General features: G+C 39.0%; 1 protein-coding gene across 2 annotated transcripts; it reads left to right on the forward strand.

The window, feature by feature from the left end:
- The first annotated feature begins 1,725 nt into the window (after window positions 1-1,725).
- Window positions 1,726-19,548, forward strand: LOC105726400 (zinc finger protein with KRAB and SCAN domains 8). 2 transcript variants are annotated; one of them, XM_012465853.3, is made up of 7 exons: window positions 1,726-1,894; window positions 3,971-4,085; window positions 7,739-8,249; window positions 8,908-9,049; window positions 11,807-11,898; window positions 12,213-12,336; window positions 13,017-19,548. In XM_012465853.3, the coding sequence occupies exons 3-7, from the start codon at window positions 7,833-7,835 to the stop codon at window positions 13,976-13,978; spliced, it is 1,737 nt and encodes a 578-aa protein (XP_012321276.1). In that variant the 5' UTR covers window positions 1,726-1,894; window positions 3,971-4,085; window positions 7,739-7,832; the 3' UTR covers window positions 13,979-19,548. The 2 variants fall into 2 exon arrangements, with proteins under 2 accessions (XP_012321276.1, XP_064219174.1); XM_064363104.1 differs by lacking the exons at window positions 1,726-1,894; window positions 3,971-4,085 and having other exon boundaries at window positions 6,721-8,249.
- Window positions 19,549-19,919: the final 371 nt, after the last annotated feature.

Raw genomic sequence — 19,919 nt, forward strand, 5'->3', positions numbered from 1 at the left:
TTTGCATTTCCCTAATGAATAATGATTACTTTTTAGTGTACATACTGGCCATTCGTTTATCTTTTGTAAAGAAAGTGTTCAAATCTTTTGCCTATTTATGTTGGATTATCTTATTCATTAAACTTTGAAGAGTTCATATGTTCTGGATACTAGTTATTTGTCAGATAGATGTATTACAAATATTTTCCAGTGTGTAGCTTTTTATTCACTTTCTTAATGGTGCTTTTTGATGAGAAGATTTAAATTTTGATATGAATTTAAAAATTTGTAGTCAAATTTATTAATTTTATCTGTTGTAATCAGTGCCTGTGTGTCCAGTTTGAGGAAACTACCTATGGCTTGCCACTTTTACTTCCTATGTGTACACAACTTTGTACATAGTATGTGCAGTCATAGTTGTGTGCACATTGCTTTTGTACAACTACATACCTGCACAACTTCAGATTTAAAAATTTATTATTTATTTGTTTGTTTGTTTATGTTGAGACAGTCTTGCTCTACCGCTCAGGCTGGAGTGCAATGGCAGGATCTCGGCTCACTATAGTCTCTACCTCCCAGGGTCATGTGATTCTCCCGCCTCAGCCTCTGGAGTAGCTGGGACTACCGGGGCCCGCCACCACACCCGACTAATTTTTCTATTTTTTGCAGAGATGGGGTTTTGCCATGTTGGCCGGGATGGTCTCAAACCCTTGAGCTCAGGTGATCCTCTCGCAGCTTCCCAAAGTGCTGGGATTACAGGTGTGAACCACTGCACTCAGCCAAAAAAAAATTTTTTAATGTAAAAAAAGAAACTGAAAGAGTTCTAGTCTGACACCAGTTACTTCCAGTTACCATCCCCGGTGGAAGGCATCAGCTGTGGAATAAAGAGCAAAAATAAATACTTTGAAGGAGTTCAGAAGCACTGTAGCTTCCTTGTGTTTTTTATTTACTTGTTTTCATATGATAATTAGATGACAAAGCCCTTAAACCAAAACGACCTGGTCAGTACACAAAATACTGGGAAGTTAGTAATTGGGAAGGGATAGAAACATTGGTGGTGGCTACCAGTAGGAGCAGATAAAGAGAGATATTAAGGTGAAAACTGGAGGAGCCCTGATAATAAATAGGTGGTGGGGAAAGGCGTTGAAGTAAATAAATACGTGGGACCTAAACAACAAAAAATAACACTTACCACAACCTCCACCCCGGAAATCCTATCAGTCTCATAAAAGCTCTAATGCAGCAGGTACCATGGCAAGTACCATGCCACAGAGATTTCACAAAACTGTGAACTGTGATGAGCAGGAATTCCTCACGAAGTTTGGAGTCTATATGGGAGGGCTGGATATATTTATGAGTCGAGAACAGTAAAATACAGGGTATGTACAAACGCGAGTCGTTAGAATCCTGATTCATGAAGTGCTCCTCCTCCAACACCTTCCCAGCCTCCTGTTCACAGCTCCGGCCTTCTCACGTCTGATATCGGCCCCCAGGTGACCGTTACTATCGCCAGCGAACGCGCAGAGCTGCACGGGCACACAAGGCGGAGGGGACACCAAAGTCCGTTATTGCCCAGCACGTCCACTGCCCCAGCGACCGCGCAACCCTGAGGCATGCAGACACGAGAGGAACCCTAGGCCCAGCACACCGCAGGTGAGGGGCGTGGTACTCTGGCACCCTCAGTTGCCCAACCATAGAGCTTTTAGACCTCCAGGACTCCTAGAGAGCTTCCGGAAGTGCCTTTGGGGCAAGATGCGTGCTGGCCGGTGTTGTGCCTCCGCTGATTTGGGAAGTTAGTGGCCGGAGGGGCAGGTCCGAGTACAATTGTCGTCCCCTTTTCTCCCCGACCTTCTTCCCTGTCTGTTTACCTTTTGCAGCCTCCCTTCCCTACGCCGGGCCGCCTCTGCAACTCACGGTGAGTACGGTCGGGCTCTGGGCCGGAGGAAAGTGGGTGCTTTGTGGCTGGATCAGGCCGCAGCCGAGGACAGGCCTGAGGGGTCCGGAGAGGGGCCTGTGCGGTGGTGGGCGCCGGTGAACGATTCTGACGCCTTAGTTGCTGGTGTAGGCAGAGTACCTGCCCGCGAATTGCCCTCGAACTTTTCGCGAGGGAACACTTTTTAGGAAGGTTCGCTTTCTTCGTAGCTAATCGTTTTGTGGTATGATTTTGTAGTCGATCGTATTTATTTTAAAATGGGGAACTGCCCCCCATGTTATTTTTTATCCAACTATTTCCAGGGTCTGAATTGTTTTCACTTAGCACTATTTTGCGTTTCGGTCACAAAAAAATTCTTATTTTTTAAAAAAGAGGTGTTTTGCTTTTGGAAGCCCCAGTTATCCACAAAAATCCATTTTTGCTGTTATTCTGCTTTCTTTAGTGTATTAAGAAACTGGTGGTGTGTTGACTGGATAATTGTACAAAAGTTTTGTTTTTGTTTTTAATATCGGGTAATACAGAATTCAACATTATCAGAATGCCTATTTCATTTGTTAAAGCAAACTGAAGTTAGCCAACTAGGAACTCTGGGAGGGGCCCCATTTCCAAAACTCTGGTTAGTAATGAGTAATTTTTGTCAGGCTACTTTGACTGCCACCGCCACCTTTAAAAACATTTCTGTTTTTGTTAGTTCCGTTGAGTATATTTACGTAGCAATCATTGTTTTAGCATATGTATACATGTTTTGAATTTCTGTTGTGGTTAAATGTAAAATGTCGTAGATGTTAAAACTTTCAGTTAATGCAATTTGAGATAACAATAAAGCATAGAAAATGTAAAAGAAAAATGTAGGGAGAAAATGTAAAAATCAGTCTATATTTACACAGTGCTTACCAACTCAATACAGACATGTATGTACAAAACTAAGAGGAAAGTACATAGTGGAGTAATTTTGCACTCATTTATTTGTAAGTTGTAATTCTCAAAAACTAGCTGATTAGAGAGGGAAAAGACTAAAAAATGGAAAATTAGCCACTAAATAGAATAATCAAGATGGGCAATGGACAAGACCTGTTGGCTGATTTGGTATAAAAAATCAACAAACCTGAAAATTAGCTGGCTTTCATCAGTGTCACTATTGAGACTTTAATGCCACATCAACAGTATAAAGTTCTTGAATGCTGCACACTTCACATTAAAATATTTTATAGCCTTCTGTACTGGTGAGCAATGGAATTGCACCTGTGAATAGACACTGCTCTCAAGCCTGAGCAACATAGTGAGACCCTGTCCCTAAATAATATTATTAATAATAAATATTTTATAGCCATTATGGATGAGGATTGTCCAGTAATGGATGGCCAGTTGTTCAGTAGTTAAAAATGAATCTTGGCTTAAAGGAGATTTACAAGAAAGCATGATAAGACTATCACCATTCTTATTTAGAATAACATCACATTCTAAACAGTTAGAATTTATGTCCCATGTAATGACCTTTAAGTTTTTAGCATTAAACCATAAGTAGCTATTTTAAGAAAATGTAAGTTTGTTTGTTAAATTGTAATTGATTTTAAAAATTATTTTAAAATGAACTAAGAATTTTAAAATAAATTATCTTAAATTATAATTTATTCAAACAGAAACAAATAATTTGTTCAAACCAAATTGATTACCCTTTCTCAACAAAATTTCAGCATCTTCCTCAAATTCACTCTTCACCCAAATCCCACTGTTCTAGCAGATTCCTCCACTTTTCTGTAAAGTCATCATCAATGAACTTGACCCCTGATGTTAATTGCCATATTTATATATTTTGCTCCTTAGTTCTTCTAATCTGTAGTTTACTCCCCATCCTGTTGTTTCTGGCCTTGTCTAACTTTTAAAATAATTTTCAACTTCTCTTCCTTTTCTGTACACACTCTCTAAATAGAATTTGTTTGTTTTTAACCTTCCTGGCATTCTTGGATGGCCTTTGAGTCTATGAACTCTGCTGAAATTGAATGTAAAATTTTGTGTCTATGAACATTTCGCTGGAAAGAAGTTCTGTGTTTTCTTTAGGTTGAGGAGTCTAAACCAACCGCCCCTCCCACCGCCTCCAAAAAAAACTGAAAAGATAAGCACTGCCTTGATGATCCATATTGGGAATTCTATGTACAGTAATCTGATTTTATTCGTAAGTACTTATCTTTTCTTTTCTTTGTGGACTACAGGTCTCTGGTTTTATCTTGATGTTAACATCTCATGCCAGCTGGTTTTAGGTGCGCTACCTTTACTTAACGCTGTTCTTCATTCTCTACGGTGTTGCCTGAAATACAAAGATAATGGTCACCTCCACCAACAAATATTTGCACATTCTCACAATGCAGTAAGTCCTATATTTGGACCATATAAAAAATGCTTTGGTAGGAATGACAAATGGCAGGGGAATGACAGAGAAGAACTCATCAAAAAGGTAATAGATAAATTACTGTTAACAGTTGAATGGTTTTAGCTAGACCAAGATTTATCAACCTTGGTATTGACACTTTGGGCCAAATAATAATTTGTAGTGGGGGCTGTGTTGAGCATTGTAGGATCCCTGGCCTGTATACACAAGATAATAGTAGCACCCCTTCCCTCCAAAGTGACGACAACCAAAATATTTACAGACATTACTAAAGGTCCCTGGGATGGGGGTAAGGATGATATTGCCATCAGTTTTGAACCACTGAGCTAAAGTAGAGAACTCTGTAGTCGAATGGAAGTATGAGAAACCTACAGCCTGAAAGGCTTTATGAAAGTGAGTTTAAAGTAGTTAAAGCCAGGTAGGTTTACATTTATAAAGGGCCTTGCATACCGTGCTAAAGAATTTGGTTCCCTTTTGAAGTATTTTCAGGAGATGAGTCGTATTACATGTTTTTAAAAAATCTCCCTGGCAGTTTAGGGCTACTGTAAAACAAAAAGTGTCACAAAATTGGTAGTTTAATACAATAGACACTTACTGTCTCATAGGTAGGGAGGCTGGATGTCCAAAATCAGGGTGTTACCAGGGCCTTGCTCTTCTAGCTCCTGGTTGTCACTGACAAACTTTGGCATTCCTTGGCTTGCAGCTGCATAACTCTATCTCTGCTTCTGTCATCACTTAGCTCTCATTCATCTGTGTGTCTGTGTCTTCACATGACCTTCTCCTTTCTGAGAGTCTGTCTCTGTGTCTTTTCATCATTTCTCATTTTGAAAATGTGCCGGTCTTACTGGTTTAATAGCCTGCCCATTCCAGTATAACTTCACCTTAACTTGATTACATCTACAAAGCCCATATTTCCAAATAAGGTCACATTCACAGGTACTAGAGGTTAGGACGTCAGCATATCTTTTTGGAGGACACATTTCAATCCACAGCAGACAACATTGTGGAACACAAATAGGAAAAAGCATAACCAAGGTTACCACTGCAATTCTAGGCAAAAGATGATGTCTATACCAAAGATAGAAATCGTAGACATATATTTCACAAAGAAATGGAATCATGGAGTTGAACTTTTTTTGGATATCAGGTCTTGTTTGTAAACCTCACCCTTACAAGAAATGTAAACATACTCTGTTTGCTGTTGTAAAGATGGCTAATGTTTTTTGATTCTATGAATAAGATAAAGATACGGATCTTTGCCCATGGGGAAAATACAATAAAGTTATAAAGTCAAAATTCCTTTGGAACTAGTAAGTATACAGTTATAGGAAAAGTAACATTAAAGCAGTATACATTTAAGTAACAGAGGTATAGAATCAGAGGAAAATAACTTCCAACTGGAGTCACCAGGATAGGATTTTAAAGGCGACGGTATTTTATCTTGTCCTTTAAGAAGGTAGTGTTGGTACTGATGAAAGAAGTCAAAGAAGACTTCAGCAGAGAGACACATTGTGTTCATGGAATGGAAAACTCAATATTGGTAAGATATCAGTTGTCCCTAAACTGATCTATGGATTCAGTACAATACAACTTAAGGATTTTTTTAAGAAATAAATACACTGATTCTAAAATATGTATCAATAGACAACAGAACTAGAAAAGTCAAAATGATTTTGAAAACGAACAACAAAGTTGCAAGACTCACACCTACTTGATTTTAAGATTTTAAAAGTTACACAATCAAGACAATTCTGTATTGGTGAAAGAATAGATGCATAGGTCAATGAACAGAATAGAGATTCAAGAAATAGACCCTTATGTATACATACATATAGTGAACTGATACTTGACAAATATAGAAAGACAGTTACATAGATAAAAGGAGAAGCCTTAAAATGATCCTCCAGCCATACCTCAAATTCTATACAAAAAATTAACTCAAAATGGATCATAGGCCTAAATGTAAAACCTAAAACTATAAAACTTTTAGTAAAAAAACGGGAGAAAATATTTGCGACCTTGGATTAAGCAAAGATTTCTTAGCTATAACACCAAAAGCACAGTCTCTAAAAAAATATGAACTTTTGTTCTTCAAAAGGCCCTGTGAAAAGAATGAAAAAGGGAATGCTTACAAATTACATATCTCATAAAGGACTTGTGTCCAGACTATATAAGGAACTCTCAAAACTTAATTTTAAAGAAAACTAATTTAAAAAATAGGCAAAAGTTTTGAACAAATACTTTACTAAAGAAGATATGTAGATGTTAAACACATAAAAAGATGCTCAACATTATTAGTAGGGAAGTGCATACTAAAACCATATGAGATATTAGAACTGTAATGAGTTGCTGCTATACATACACCTATTAGAATATCTAAAATTAAAAACAAAAACAATATCAAGTGCTGGTCAGAATGGTGAGCAACTACAATTCTCATACATGGATAGTGGAATGCAAAGTGCTTTGGAAAACAGTTTCACAGTTTTTTATAAAGTTATACGTGTATGTATTTTATGACAAAGCAATTTTACCTCTGAATATTTGCCCAAATAAAGTGAAAACTACATTCACACAAAAACTCATGTAGATGTTCATAGTGGCTTTATTCATATTAATAAAAAACAACTCAGATATTGCTCAACTGGGAAATGGAGAAACATTTAAACATTCATCTACATAAGGAACAAACTGCTTCTACAGTGTTGATAAAAACAAGTGTATTATGCTGTGTAAAAGATGCCAGACTCAAAAGCCTACATACTGTATGATTTTATTTATGTGAGATTCTGGAAGTTCGTTTAGTATGGTGGGAGTAGACTTTTGGGTTGTAGGTGTTGATAGGGCATTCAGGTTCCTTGGAGTGCTCCATAGAGAGTTCTTGAATTGGAGGTAAAGTCCATAGTAGAGGAAATCAGCCTTGAGATAGGAGGAAAGATAGGGAGCACAGGTAGGATAAGGAATGTTAGGTGTAGAAGAACAGAGTGTTAGGAGTTTTTTGACAATACCTTGAATTAGATTGTATAGAAATTAGTCTCATCTGTTAAGAGTAAGAGAAAGGTTGAGAGCTGAAGTGTGTAGAACCAGTTTTGTACAGCTGGTGTAACAAAGGCTAAAAGGGGTTAAGTGAGTATCCCTGAAGGCCAGCTGAGATTAAACACAGAATTTCAACTACATGGTTTCCTGACTTTGTTTAGCCATGTTCCACATCCCCAAACATGGTGATGAAAGCAGAAGGAAGGGATTTTTCTATGGATAGTTTGCATGACTAGCATGGCAGAAAGTTAAGGAGGTAAGTAGTTATTTCTGGAACGGAGGGGAGGATAATTTAATTGGCTGAGCCATGAAGTCCATGTCATAATAAGAAACTTGTTAAGATACAATAGTAAGTTACAGTGACTTTTGACTTGCCTTAACACTATTATATTTTCTTCATGAAGAAGTACCCTTAGAAAAGAGACCCTCAGAAGAGTCTTCTCTTAAGAAGATAAAGAAGGTAGTGGAAACGAGTCTCCTGAGCTTTTCAGGCCCTAAATGGCTGAAGAATCAAGAAAGCCTTCAGCCCCATCCCCACCAGACCAGACTCCTGAAGAGGATCTTGTAATCGTCAAGGTAGAGGAGGATCATGGTTGGGACCAGGAATCTAGTCTGCATGAAAATAACCCTCCTGGCCAAGAACTGTTCCGCCTGCGCTTCAGGCAGTTATGCTATCAGGAGACACTAGGACCCCGAGAAGCTCTGATCCAACTACGAGCACTTTGCCATCAGTGGCTGAGGCCAGATTTGAACACCAAGGAGCAGATCCTGGAGCTGCTGGTGCTGGAGCAGTTCTTGACCATCCTACCTGAGGAGCTCCAGACTCTGGTTAAGGAACATCAGCTAGAGAACGGAGAGGAGGTGGTGACCCTATTAGAGGATTTGGAAAGGCAGATTGATATACTAGGACGACCAGTAAGTAGAAGGAGGTGTGCATGCTGTGACTGTGGGAGTCCTGGGAGCTCGGTAGAGGGACATAGGCATGATGGTGGGAGAGCAAATGATTAGCATCAGTTTCTGTTTGATAAGGATGAAAATAGTTTTAGTATAGTATGGCTTGTAGAGTTCTTTTAACTTTTGTAAAGGATATAAATTCTTTTTTTTTGGTCATCGTAACATCCCTGCAACTATATTGTTCCTGTTTGCCAGATGGGAACTTGATGCATAGGGAGCTTAAGTTACTTTTTCTAGGGCACCCAAATAATTAAAGATAAATTTGAGAAATCAGGCTTTCTAGTTCCTTATTAAAGGATTTTTCTACTGCATAGCACTGGCTTTAAGTTTGTTTGTTATTTTCCTCCATCCTGTGCTTTAGGAGCACAAAATATTGTTGTTCTGTGTAGCAGGGAAGGCATCAGCAGAAATCTTTTCCTTTAGTACTGAGCAAAAATGATGCCTTTCTTTCTGTGCTAGTCTACATATTTGTGTTCCTTACCATCTCTAAGAAGTAAGGGAGATTCTGCTGCTTCCTTCCCCAAGTATATATCCCTATAGAGGTGTTCTTGGTCCTCTTTCATTGTTCACTACATTTCTCAAAGGGATTCCTTATTATCCAAATGTCTGTTGTTTTTAGATCTCAGCTCGTGTACATGGACGTAGGGTACTCTGGGAGGAGGTAGTACATTCAGAATCTGCACCAGAGCCTCCAAGTACTCAGCTCCAATCTGAGGCAACCCAGCATAAATCTCCAGTGTCCCAAGGGTCACAAGAGAGAGGTGAGTAGCCAGATTTCATTGATGACAAGTGGGGGAAGTTGAGAGAAAAGAAGTCCATTTGGGATACCTATCTAGTTCCTGAAGAACCAAGAACTGAAATCCTGTTGACAGACCAGTCCCAATGTCTGTGTTTAAATGTTGAGGCTTCAAATATAGACTGTTCATCCTAGTAGCAAACTCATGAACCAATTAAAGAATTTGGGTATTTTTTATGTATTTACATATTTCTGTTACCCCAGTACATTTACAACATAAGTGTTTTTGAGTTTATGCCGATATTGTCATACCACTTTATTTGGAAATATTTCAGTATGTATTTCCTCCGACAAGAGCATTTCTTAGGTAACCTAAATAAATAAATTTCTAAATTTATCACAATTAAGAAATATAATATTGCTACAATACTAATAGTAGGTCACAGTTCATATTTTGTCAGTTGCCCCAATTATAATCTTTCTGGTCCAGAGCATAGTCCAGTATTGCACTTGGTGGTTAGTTGTCATGTCTCTTTAGTCTTCTTTAATTTGGAATAGTTCCTTGGCCTTTCTTTTTTTGAAGAGTACAGGTGTGTTATGTTGTAGAATGGCTGCAATTTGGATTTACTTGATGTTTGATCATGTTTACAATCAGGTCATATATATTTGGCAGGAACACCTCACCCTGCCAAGGATACATGACCTAAGTCTTAACAAGAGATGTACTCCTTCTCAGGTGTACAACAGGAATTTGTCCTATTATAGGTGGTGTTATCTTTGATGACTTGGTTAAGGTTATTCTTGCTAGGTTAATCATTGTATAGTTACTGTTTTTCCCTTTGTAACTAATAAGTATCTTTTGGAAGATACTCTTGAGTGTATGTAAATATCTTAGTCCTCATTAAACTTTTGTTGCTAAAACACTAGTTTTAGTGTTCATTGGTGCTTCTTGACTGACTTAGTGATTACTAGAATGCTTATGAAATAGTGATTTCTTAACTCTGTCATTCCTTCTACCTTTCTTTATTGTAAAGAAGAGTGTTCTCTCAATTTTATTATTTTTATTTATCAATATGGACTCATAAATTCCTATTTATTCCATAAGTATTTTGTTACTGTCTTTATTTTGTTTTTGTTTTGTCTTTGAGACAGTCTCACTCTCTCATCCAGACTGGAGTGCAGTGGCACAATCTCGGCTCACTGCAGCCTCTGCCTCCCAGGTTCCAGCAATTCTTATGCCTTACCTTAGCCTCCCCAGTAGCTGGGATTACAGGTGAATGCCACCACACCTGGCTAATTCTTGTATTTTAATAGAAACGAAGTTGACCAGGCTGGTCCCGAACTCCTAGCCTCAAGTGATCCTCCCACCTCAGCCTCCCAAAGTGTTGGGATAACAGGCATGAGCCACTGTGACCAGCCAGTGTCTTTATTTTGATGCTAAATAATCTGAGATTTGGCCATAGAAGGCCCCTTCAGTCTAGCTTTTGTGTCCTCTTGACATTTTCCCATCATTTCTTAAATTTTTTTACTTTATTGCAGAATGAGATGTTCCAGTATCATCTTCCCCTGCATTTCATATGTTTTCATTTATGTGATTTAGAGTAGTTTATATTTATGAATTTTTTGTATTTCTAAAGAAACATTAAAACACCCTTAATAATTCTTGTCTGAAGTCCTAAAGCTTGTTGCCTGAGATATAGTTATATATATATATATATATATATATATATATATATATACACATATATATATATATATATATATTTTTTTTTTTTTTTGAGATGGAGTTTCGCTCTTGTTACCCAGGCTGAGTGCAATGGCGCAATCTCGGCTCACCGCAACTTCCGCCTCCTAGGTTAAGGCAATTCTTCTGCCTCAGCCTCCTGAGTAGCTGGGATTACAGGCACGCGCCACCATGCCCAGCTAATTTTTTGTATTTTTAGTAGAGACGGGGTTTCACTATGTTGACCAGGATGGTCTCAATCTCTTGACCTCGTGATCCACCCGCCTCAGCCTCCGAAAGTGCTGGGATTACAGGCGTGAGCCACCGCGTCCGGCCCCCAGTAATCTATATTTTAATAATAAGCTGTTTGATATCTGTAGAAAGCAAATACTGGAAGCCATAGTAGACATTTCAGAAAGGTAATGAATTAATAGAGATTAATTCTGATACTTAGTTTGCCAAGAGATCAGAACCTAAGGAAATACTGTATACAAGCAGAAAGATAGAGGTAGTTTTGGGCTGGGTGTGGTGGGTGGATCACTTGGGGTCAGGAGTCAAGACCAGACTGGCTAACGTGGTGAAACCCCATTTCTACTAAAAATACAAAAAATTAGTCAGGTGTGGTGGTGTACATCTGTAATCCCAGCTGCTCGGGAGGCTGAGGCAGGAGAATCACTTGAACCCGGAAGGTGCAGGTTGCAGTGAGCCGAGATCATGCCATTGCACTCCAGCTTGGGCAACAAGAACAAAACTCTGTCAAAAAAAAAGTAGTAGTTTTGATGGTAGAGAAGAAACTGAAAAGTGATTCCTGTTAGGAAACCAGTATACTTTCTGTTTTTTAGTGGAACTTCAGTCTGACTTCAGGGACATCGGCATGAATATGCTTTGTGGGGCAACCATACATATAGGCCCAGAATCCAAGATACCAGTATTTCATGTACAAAATTTTTGGCACACATGTATATCTGCTGAAATACAAATAATTTGGAATAGGTGAGTGCCAGCCCACACAACCACAGGACAGGGCTGGTCTCATTCATAGCTCCTTTCTCCTCTCAGCCATGTCTACTTCTCAGAGTCCTACTTCTTCCCAGAAAGGAAATTCTGGAAACCAGGAAATGACAGCTACACTTCTCACAGCAGGGTTCCAGGTGAGTTGTGCTCTTTCTCATTGAAACTCCATAGCTCTGCTTGGCAGTGTTTGTGGCATCTGCCCAGTATCTAGACTGTCTAGTTTGTAGCAGTACCTACTTGTCTCAAAAATTCTTTTGCCTAAGGACAGATTGATCCTGAATTTCTCCCCGATAAATCTCATGCATTTTCCTCTTCTTCCCAGCTATTCAGATCCCTTTACATAGTACATTCCCAAGTCTTAATCCTCTCCCAATACTGATGGATCTCTCAAACTCTAGGTTTGAGCTGTGAAACAGTCCAGTCCCCAAATGGGGATCTTGTTTTGTTTCAGACTTTGGAGAAGATTGAAGACATGGCTGTGTCCCTTATTCGAGAGGAGTGGCTTCTTGATCCATCACAGAAGAATCTGAGTAGAGATAACAGGCCAGAAAATTTCAGAAACATGTTCTCCCTGGGTAAGGAGAGCTGTCATTATTATTGTCATTTTAGATTTTTTTGTTTTGTTTATTGTTTATGTGTATGGTAGTTACAACCGTTCTGAAAGACATAGTTGAGTTTAAACTCAAGATCCAACAGAGGGTTATAATGTTGAGACTTCTTGAAGTTTTACATGAAACTTCTGTTCTCCTGTCCAGAACTTTCTTACATTTTGTACCTGGGTACTGGCATGTTTGCCATTTGGGAATTGACATTTCACAGATACTCTCTGAGTTCATACATTTCCTATCCAAGTTGTCATGGGAATCCCACATAGATTTTTCTCACATAAATTAATTGTTTCTTCTCCTTTTGATGACTCTTTAGGGGCATTTGCCCATTTCTATCCTGCTAATTAGTTCTTTTAGCAGTTCCATATTCCTTCTCACTCCCCAATTTCACCTCACCTCAGTTGATCCTTTCCTGACTTTTAGTTCCCCTTCCAATAACTCTCTTTTTTTAATGGCACCTCTTTCCTAGTTGACTAGCTCATATTAAGCAAAGTCACTATTAAGAAGCCATTTTGGAGATAGAAGTTTTGTGTTTACTTACAGGTGTTCCATGTGTACTTTCCTTTTCCCCTATCTTCAGTTTCTGCTAGCATAAAGAATAAGAAGTGACATTGGCTTGATGTTTATTTTTTACATTCTAATTTCAGGTGGTGAGACCAGGAGTGAGAACAGGGAATTGGCTTCAAAACAGGTAATACCTACTGGAATCCAACCACATGGAGAGACAGCTGCCAAATGCAACGGGGATGTTATCGGGGGTCTTGAGCATGGAGAAGCCCGAGACCTTCTGGGCAGATTAGAGAGGCAGCGGGGAAATCCTACACAAGAGAGACGACACAAATGTGATGAATGTGGGAAAAGCTTTGCTCAGAGCTCAGGCCTTGTTCGCCACTGGAGAATCCACACTGGGGAGAAACCCTATCAGTGTAATGTGTGTGGTAAAGCCTTCAGTTACAGGTCAGCCCTTCTTTCACATCAGGATATCCATAACAAAGTAAAACGCTATCACTGTAAGGAGTGTGGTAAAGCCTTCAGTCAGAACACGGGCCTGATTCTGCACCAGAGAATCCACACTGGGGAGAAGCCGTATCAGTGCAATCAGTGTGGGAAGGCTTTCAGTCAGAGTGCAGGCCTTATTCTGCACCAGAGAATCCACAGTGGGGAGAGACCCTATGAATGTAATGAGTGTGGGAAAGCTTTCAGTCATAGCTCACACCTCATTGGACATCAGAGAATCCACACTGGGGAGAAGCCCTATGAGTGTGATGAGTGTGGGAAAACCTTCAGGCGGAGCTCACATCTTATTGGTCATCAGAGGAGCCACACTGGGGAAAAACCCTACAAATGCAATGAGTGTGGGAGGGCCTTCAGTCAGAAGTCAGGTCTTATTGAACATCAGAGAATCCACACTGGAGAAAGACCCTATAAATGTAAAGAATGTGGGAAAGCTTTCAATGGGAACACTGGTCTCATTCAACACCTGAGAATTCACACAGGGGAGAAGCCCTACCAATGTAATGAGTGTGGGAAAGCCTTTATTCAGAGGTCGAGTCTCATTCGACATCAGAGAATCCACAGTGGTGAAAAATCTGAATCTGTAGGAGTTTAGGAACAGCTTCAGTTATAGTTTGAGCATTATTCAGCATTAGAGAAACCACACACTGGTGAGAAGTCTTTCAGTGTACTAAAAGGCAGAAAGGTCATTGCAACTTTAGTGCCAGAATCTATAGTGGTGGCAAAGTTAGAATAGCTTTTTAGTAATTTGGGCCCAGTGCCTTCATGAAGATTGATTAGCTTGACTTGTCTTTGAAAGTATCTGATGGAGCTCCTGATGGCCTAATGTATCCTTTAGAAATTTAAAATAGCATTAGAGCAAGTTGCTTGTCATGGCTTGAGGCACTTAATTTTGTCTTTTGGGTGAGTAGCTATAGGATTGAGACAGGCTGCTACTCCTAGTTCCTCTGCTTCTTCCTATCTCCTGTGGTCCCCCTCCCATTTATTCCCTTGGAGGTGCCCTTGTATTCCTAATCTGATCTAAGAAGCTGCTCTAGAGGCAGAAGTAGCTTCTACATGAAACTTATATTTGTATGTAGCTTTCTAGAAAAATTTTTACAGACACTTAATGTATTTATGCTTAAGTGTGCATTTTTTTATTCTAAATTCCCTCTAGTCAGTGGGAATTTGTATTCCCATACAAACTCAGAATGCTATATTTTTAACAGCACTCATTTTTCTTCATATATGACCTTCACTGACTCCATTGAGTCACTGAGCATTCATACATATCCTTCACCACCCCCAGTCCCAGTACCTGTGTCAACATAGGAAGTGGGCACACTAGTGATGGTTATGGGAGTTAATACAGAGAAAGAAGTGAGTGGAAACTCAGCCCAGCTGTTCTTGAGCTTGGATAGTTATACATTTTGGTGACTTACGACTCTCCTTCCACGTCCCCATTGTACACTGTGGTACAAATAGATGTTTGCACTATCCTAGTTATGGCATCAGATAGGAGAAGGAGACAGAGGTACTTTAGGAAGACAAAACTCCTTACAAAGAATGTATACTCGTCCTTTTTGGCCCATTACAGTACTGCTTTCTCAGGTTCTTATCAGCCTGTGCAAACTCCCTCACAAGATAGTCTGTCACTCCTGTCATTACCTTGCACCCACCTCTTTAGATGGCCTCAGCACCTCACTCATTATTCTCCATCTATTTCTTGCCAGTAGTTTATATGACTTTAATATCCACAGTGATAATCTAATACCTTACCTTACAGTTTTCATTCTTTTGAACTCTGGTGTACTCCATCCATAATTCATGTCTGTAATCTACCAACAAAGATAAACTATTAAACTCAGTATCATCAGGTACTATATTTCATCTTTGAGGCTTTCACTATACCAAGGAATACTGTATAAAGTAATGAGACTTGCTTAAAGTAACATGCAATGTGGGTTATCACTTCTTATTCCCAAGTACTATTATTCCAATAGTACTACTATATGCTTCCAGATATTTGGAACACTCTTAGAATTCCCATTTAATAAACAATATGAGAAAACCCTCTGTTACACTTCATTTTAATCATTTGAGTAGCCACTTATTTACCAGAGTTGGAATTGAGTAATTTTTGGCTTACCAAAATTTACCTTCAAACTTAATTGACTCCATTAAACCTATTCAGAAGAAAATTATATAGGTTCTGGTGAAAAGTTCATGATTTCACCCTGTGACTGTCCTGAAAAGGAATAACAGTTAATCATATTATTTTTTATTGATGGGTCAAAAAAAGCAATCAAAATCTTTCCTCATAGAGGACCACATTTTGAGTCATAAATTCTTTCCCTGTAACTTTCCTTCTCTGCCTCCCTAAAGCGCTTGACCACCACCAACATCATAGTTAATCTACATCAATTTCATTAAGCAGTTGGTGAATGAAGGCACCCATCATTTGTCATATTGGTTTTCAACAGTCCTTTTCATTATCATTTATTTTCTTATCCTCCCTTCTCTTGTTTCTTTTTTTGATTTATAAGTTACCATTCCTAATTTCTTTGTACTTGAAATTTCAAGAAACCAAAAACAAGTAAATCTGGTTGTATCTAGATCTTCACTCTCTGTTTTCAGTTGTGCCTTACCCTTTGTAAGATACTGATTCCTCCTGGGGCCAGTACTACCTTGTATGCAAATATTAAGTATGATGGGTACATTGTCAGAGGGACAATACGTGTGTGTGCACATGTGTATGTACACACACACCTGCTGTACATTTTAGAGGAACAATTCCCTTCTATTCCAATAAAAAGCCCTTTTAGCAAAACAACATATTAACAAGATTAGGTGCATTCAGGGTGGTATGGCCATAGACCAGAGCAACATATTGAAATATATACAGATGTACCAGCTAAAATCTCTTTATGCATCAGTATTCAGAGTAATGTATAGCCAGATTACTTAAATCTCAGAATTACTAAGCATCTGGCATAAATTTAGAGAAAATAATATGACTAGAAAAATTAGTGTTATATTGGAGTATGTGAAAAGACTGTGTCTTGAAAGAATTATCAAAGCTGATACAGCACATACGTAGAATTAGCCAAATAGTATAACAATAGAAAAAGGCTGTGGATTCTTTGAGGACATCAGCAGAAGTCATTCTTTGTCTCAAGTTCACACTCTTAGCATAAAATATTGTTGACTAGGCTATATGACATTTTGAGCTCTTAAACTGTGAATGGTATGCATTAAGCTCCTTTATCCTACAGATTCTATCTTTATGTTCATCTGAAATGAATCGTTCATCAGTACTTTCTCCTCCCATCCTAAGCTTCTCATTTTAGGACCTAACATGATAAGGTGATTCTTCCATAACTCTTAACGCCATCCAACATAGCCCTGGAAGAGGCATCTTAGGTTTCAGAGATTTTCTCCATGGAGCAAGGTGCAGTACTAGAATGTGGTGGTTGATTCCCATACAGAGCAGTTAACTTCACTCTTGGTTCTGAGTCTCCAGATAATAAAAGCTGACATTTATTGAGCTCTTAGTGTGTACCCAACCCTGTTATGCCTTTCTCAGGGTAATGATAGGTGTATTAGTCTGTTCTCATGCTGCTAATAAAGACATACCTGAGACTGGGTAATTTATAAAGGAAAGAGGTTTAATGGACTCACAGTTCCACATGGCTGGGGAGGCCTCAATCATGGCAGAAGGCAAGGAGGAGCAAATCATGTCTTACATGGATTGCAGCAGGCAAAGAGAGAACTTGTGCAGGGGAACTAAACTTCTCTTTATAAAATCATCAAATCCCATGAGACGTATTATCACAAGAACAGCACAGGAAAGTCCCACCCCCAAGATTCAGTTACCTCCCACTGGGTCCCTCCCATGACACATGGGAATTATGGGAGCTGCAATTTAAGAAGAGATTTGGATGGGGACCCAACCAAACCATATCAGTATTTTATCCCCCATTTTATAGATGAGGAAACAGAGGCTTAGAGAGTTGAATGAGTTGACGAATATCACACAGCCAGTAAGTGATACAACTGATTCTGACCCACAGGGTTTGATTCTAGAGCCTATGCTCCTGACTACTGTGCTATGCTGTGTATGACGAACATGGTAATTCTAGCCAGCTGTTTAAAAATACGTAGCCCTTGTTATGAGGGGTGGGGGGAAGAGAGTATGGAGTAGAGTGCAAATACTTTACAATTACTGGAAAATTGGTTGAAAATGCCCTTTTGGGTTATAATTATATCATCTTTAAATGTTGATGCTTTGTAGTACTACAGAGTTAAATTGTGCAAATAAAACATATTTAACAGAGTAACTGGGAGGATAAAGCAGTAATAAATTCAAATATATTTTTCTCTAAACTGCCTAAGGGGAAGCAGAATGGTGGAGGAAAATGAAATATCCATGTACCAGGCCAGGCAGATGGTCACTTAGGATGGCACTAGTAAATTCATCTACAGCATAAAATGTGAACTACTTTCAACCTCATTGCCCATTTCCAACTACCATTCCGTTTCTCCTCTATTGCTCTGTGGTTCATGATTTTTCAAACGTGTCTTCCATTTCTCAACCCCCCTTTTTCTCAACCCCCACTTTACATTAATCTGTTCCTAAAACAACTTCTTACTGGCTTTTATACATAGCATTCCAGTGAAATGTTCTTAGACTCACCTGTGGAGAAATAGTAAGGCCTTTTTTTTTTTTTTTAAAGTTCTTGTCCTTTTTGATCTAATTTATATTTTATATTGTTGGATCATCCCTCCTTTGGCTTGTATGAGCCTTTTTCTCCAATATCTGGCTTTTTGTTTTAACTGATCTTTCCCATTCCCTCTTCTCCCCTTCTCCACTGAGAATACTCTCCCTGTCTTACTTCTATTCACTTCATCTTCATTCTTTTCTTTTCTTTTCTTTATTTCTTTTGAGATGGAGTCTCACCCTGTTGCCCAGCCTGGAGTGCAGTGGTGCGATCTCTGCTCACTGCAACCTCCGCCTCCCGGGTTCAAGCGATTCTCCTGCCTCAGCCTCCCGAGTAGCTGGGATTACAGGCATGAACCACCACAACCGGCTAATCTTTGTATTTTTAGTAGAGATGGAGTTTTACCACATTTGTCAGGCTGGTATCAAACTCCTGACCTTGTGATTCGCCCACCTCGGCCTCCCAAAGTGCTGGAATTACAGGTGTGAGCCACTATGCCTGGCTCACTTCATTTTCTATACTCCTGTTTATACAACTTGGTATTTGAAAATAGAATTCATTATCATATACACCAAACCCCCAATTTCTTTTTAAATAGGCCTCATTGCCTAATTCCTTTGTCCTGAAAAGTGTCACCACCCTTCATATTTTTACCCTAAACTTGGAGTTACCTTTTTCTACTCTCCATTCTCCATGTCCAAAAACTTGCTGTCAGTCCAGTTTTTAATCAGTTTTGTCTTTGAGGCTTGATCTCCCATTTCTCTCATCTCTGTACTAGCCTTTCATGTAGATAAGAAGCCTAGGTTACTGTAATTCTTTTTTTCCAATTTCTTTGCTCTCAGGATCCCCATCTTGTATAAAGTTTCCAAGGTGATCCTCCTGAAAGTCCATTTTTACAATATCTAATTTTCACTAAGTAACACTCAGTAGATAATTCCTGTCAAGCAGTGGTGTTCCAAATTCTCCATTACCTCTGTGGTTAATAGTTGTCAGCCTTCATTACTCTTTAGCATATTCACCTTGATTCAACAGATTCAAACTTCCTACAGCCTCTGCTGATGTCTTACCAGCTCTTGCCTCTGTGCCTTTCTCATGCTGTTATTTTTGCTTAGATTGCTCTTTGGTCCCAGCTATGTTCATCACTCCCTTCAAAGCCTAGCTATCTTTATATCTTCTGAGTGAGCTCTCCCTGATTGCCATCACCTCATGTGGTGACCTCCCTCATTCTGTGCTGCCTCAGCACTTATCTTTTGAGTTTATACTGTCTCCATGCACTTACTAATATGTTGCTTTGTGATTATTTTCTAGCACTGTTACCGTTTCATATTTGTATTTATTTCCAAAATTAAATTGTAAGCTCCTTGAGGGCAGGAAAAATTACTTTTATATTTGTATCTCTGCACCCCTTAGTGCCTAGTATAGTGCTGAGCACATAGTAGGCATTTAATAAATGCTTGTTGAAGTATTGTGTGGATTATTTGTGGTGTTATCTACAGAAGTTTTTAAGCTGTTTTCAAGAATGTCTGTTACCACTTCGGGTGCTTAAAAATGTAACCTGTTTCCATATACTAGTATAGTATATCAGGATCTACCTATACCTAAGAGTAAGGCCAAAAAAATTCAACTTTAGGAGAGTATGTGTGAAAAGCTGAAGCTCTCCATTTGGCTAGCCTTGTTAGTCAAGAAAGAAAATAAGAAGCACTAAAGACTATTGTGTTAAGGTTATAATTCCAAAAGTGCTTGAGAATAGGTTTTGTATATCAGATTAGTGATTCTCTTTGGGAGAAATTTGGCAATGGCTGGGGACATTTTTGGTCATACCATTGGTGGGCAGCT

This window comes from Aotus nancymaae, unplaced genomic scaffold, assembly GCF_030222135.1.
Source record: "Aotus nancymaae isolate 86718 unplaced genomic scaffold, 86718_ANA_hifiasm-v0.15.2.pri h1tg000051l, whole genome shotgun sequence".
Lineage (NCBI taxonomy): Eukaryota > Metazoa > Chordata > Mammalia > Primates > Aotidae > Aotus > Aotus nancymaae.